The sequence below is a fragment of the Rhagoletis zephyria genome, unplaced genomic scaffold, assembly GCF_001687245.7.
Source record: "Rhagoletis zephyria isolate East Lansing unplaced genomic scaffold, Rhagoletis_zephyria_1.1 Rzeph_scaffold_02198, whole genome shotgun sequence".
Lineage (NCBI taxonomy): Eukaryota > Metazoa > Arthropoda > Insecta > Diptera > Tephritidae > Rhagoletis > Rhagoletis zephyria.
Window position 1 is genome coordinate 38,665 of NW_016159282.1, and position 3,555 is coordinate 42,219.

A 3,555-nucleotide genomic window follows, 5' to 3' on the forward strand; every position below is an offset into this window, starting at 1 on the left:
ATATATATATATATATCTCATGATCCGCTGATCGGATCTTAACCAGATTAGTATGGGACCACCTCTGAGATACTACCTTTCCGATGCAAAAAGAACTATCGAAATCGGTTGACGTGGTCCAAAGTTATGCGGTAACATACATACAAAAAAAAAAAATATATATATATTCCGACGAACTGATAACCTCCTTTTTTGGAAGTCGGTTAAAAAGAGGGATTCGATATACATAAGATCTGCCTCATTTGAAATCTGACAGCACTCTACATAGCACAACTTTGTTAGCGACTACTCTATCAGCCGTTTATNATTCGATATACATAAGATCTGCCTCATTTGAAATCTGATCGCACTCTACATAGCACAACTTTGTTAGCGACTACTCTATCAGCCGTTTATATAGTGATTTTGCTATCGTTCCTTTTTATTACAGTTAATTTTCATATGCGTAACTTTAAAAATAAGTGATGTGGAGAGCAAAGAACTTCAGCAAAGAAAATTGATTTTGGACGAATTCATGCAAAAGCCACACATTTCCCAATGTCGGTTAGTAAAATTGCTGACAATTGGAAGGTCGACGGTTCAAAATGTATTCTCAAATATCAAGAAAAATGCNGCCACACATTTCCCATGTCGGTTAGTAAAATTGCTGACAATTGGAAGGTCGACGGTTCAAAATGTATTCTCAAATATCAAGAAAAATGCCAGCATTGAGAAAAAGGCGGAATCTGGCGAAAAATCAGGCAGTATAAATGAAATAGCTGAGAAGGATGTTCTAAGGACTTTGAAAAGGAATCCGAATATTTCTGAACGTGTTGTTGCACCTGGAGTGTTGTTCTGAGAGCCTGTATTGTTTTGGCCTGATCTGGCAACAAGCCATTGTGCAAAAAAGCGCAAGAGTTTTATACACAAAATGGAATCAGCATTGTACTAAAAGCGGCCAATCCTCCAATTGCCCAGAGCTGTAAACGATTGAGCGTTATTGGGCCCGTATGAAATCAACATTAGAAAAAAAAAAAAAATGCACGGCTTCAAGAATAACGCAGTTCTGCATTATGTGGCGAAAACAAGCTGAATCGATCAACGAAAGGGATGCCCAAGTAATAATGGCGGGTGTCATATCTAAAGTACGGGTATTTTGGCGTGGAAATTAATTCTAATAATATTTATAAATCTTTCGTTTAAATCAGGGACGTGAACCGGATGAAAAATTTGGTCGGTTCGGTTCAGCGGTTCGAACCGTTTTTGCACTTTTGGATTGGTTCGTCAAAGCGGTTTTTTGATCTTTCAACCGGGGTTTCGGTTCGGTTCAGCGGTTCGAAAAACAAAAACTGACGCGCAAGTTTAAGTGTCAAGTGCAACAACGCACAAGGTTAAGGGTCAAGTGTCTGTCAAATGAGATGGGTTGCCTTTACATTTGATATTGTCACATGGTAGGTATTACCATGTTTAACAAAAAGAAAAAAGTGGGTACATTTATTATTGAAAATTGGTTGAAACGTACCTTTAAACCTTTATAGAAAGTGGTTCGGTTTTCGGTTCGGATCAAACATTTGTGGAAAATTTCGGTTCGGTTAATGGTTCAGTTAATTAATAGAAAAAAGCGGTTTTCCGGTTCAAAACCGGATATATTCACCGACTTCAACTCCCATATAAAAAAAATATAATAAAAGAAGGTACTAAGAAAGTTTCGACTGAATTATTCACGTTTAAATTAGTTTTTTTGCTATTTAATACCTGCCAGATTTGAACTGAAGCAGATCTTATATTCAAAAATATCATTAGAGATACCCTCTCAAAAATTTATTAAAAGTCGTCAGTGGAGATATCTTATTAAATTTTACTAAATATCACGAGGGATATTTGCAAATGTCAAATTTAAATTTAATATCGTTCACCGCATTATTTTTATACCTCGGCATAGTCATTTCTTTTTAGCCTTTTCGAAAATCCTTCTTAGTAGTTCTCTTGCTAGCGAATTTGGATAAATTTACTCTTTCTCCAATCGCTTATCCTCCGTTCAACCTTTTCCAAATGCTGTTGGAATTTCTTTGTGGCTCGCAAACGTTGATTTAGTTAAAGCTTCATCCGCTGGCAATTTGAATGTTAAAAAAGTATCGTACAAAACAATTTGGTGATACTTTTTAAGTCATGCTATTTTTAAGTTCAAGGTTGTAGGGTTAAACATAAAAAATTACTCCGAATTGGCATAGAAATATCAGACGTGGGTATTTTAAGAAATCAATCTTAAATGGGTATTGTAGTTATGAATGCGAGCTTCAGGTAAGCGTTAGTAAACAAAAATGGGAGAACATACATACATCTGTGCAGAAATGCGGAAGCTCTAAGAAACCATTAAGCAGAAAACAAGCATGTAGCAAAGTCCTTGAAAGTACTATTTTTACCAAATAATTTATGAAATGGTGTCCACTCAAATAGATTGCGGAAGGTGAAGGTCTGATGACGGTTTCCACGTTTCGTTGAACTATTTTCATGTCTACTGTAGTCGTCATCATTGTAGTTGAAGTTATGGTTACGTTTAGGATCTGCACGAGTTCTATATCTGTAACCGCTGCTACTTGTATATCCAGTGGAATTCGCGAAGTTATAGTTTGACCCTTCCTTATTGAGGGTTGCTCGCCCATCATATATTTTCCGTTTACGTGCTATAATCGATTTCATATGCATGTATGTATGTCAGGGAAGTATATTCAAATGCAGATATGTATATTCTTCAAAAATCGGAAACAAGGCGCAACAAAATTAAATAATTTGGGATATCGTTAAGTGTTGCAGCAAGAGCATTCGATTTTAATTTTGTTCGCCTCCTTTCAAATTTTCTGCTTGATTTCCGGTGATATAAAGATTTACTAAACAAAAGTACTTAAAATCATGTAAATTAAATATGTACGTATTTAAGTATTTATATATATACACATATCGTTTGGAATAAACTTACCATCGGATAAAACCTCGTATGCTTCGGATAGCTCTCTAAAGCGTTTATTAGCTTCTTCCAAGTTGTCAGGATTTTTATCAGGATGCCACTTCAGCGCCAGTTTTTTATAGCTAAAAAAAAATGTTAAAAATATTCAATACTTTTGTAGGGTAATTTAAAAAACGTATGCAAATTTAATAGATTTCTCAACGCTTCCTCCTATCTCACACGCTTTCACACCCAATATTAAAGGTTTGGTTGGCTTAAAATAAAATACATAACATGGTTTGCTGCTCATTGTTAGGTGCATTCACGTATTCTTCCAGCAGAAAGCTCTCAACACTAAAATTCTAATGAATTTTTGTCTGTTCTCTCTCAAGGACAGAAATATTTGCAAAAGTACGCAACGCACGAACTTGCAAATAGAAGACATGAAAAGAACATACGTAAATTAAAAGTTTGCCTAAAGCAGTTTGCTAAGCGAACACGCATACATACGTATTGGCGCTTAAAATTTGTATGGAGCAGTAAGCGACAAACTTTATGTGCGCTTATGAATATTTGTCGATAAAATCAAAATTACGTGTTTTCAAATGGAAATTGTCGATGCTTGTTTTTTT

At 35.3% G+C, this 3,555-nt stretch overlaps 1 protein-coding gene across 3 annotated transcripts in view; it reads right to left on the reverse strand.

Annotated features, from left to right (window-relative positions):
* mrj (DnaJ heat shock protein family (Hsp40) member B6 mrj) overlaps positions 1-3,555 on the reverse strand; it is a 65,599-nt gene that overhangs the window by 26,485 nt on the left and 35,559 nt on the right. The window contains exons 3-4 of one of the 3 annotated variants that reach the window (XM_017620575.1): positions 2,957-3,066; positions 2,403-2,663 (exon numbers count right to left, since the gene is read on the reverse strand). In XM_017620575.1, coding sequence (XP_017476064.1) covers positions 2,403-2,663; positions 2,957-3,066 — 371 coding nt within the window. Of the gene's footprint in view, positions 1-2,402; positions 2,664-2,952; positions 3,067-3,555 lie in introns of those variants that run through there. The other 2 variants (XM_017620577.1, XM_017620578.1) reach the window with 2 other exon arrangements.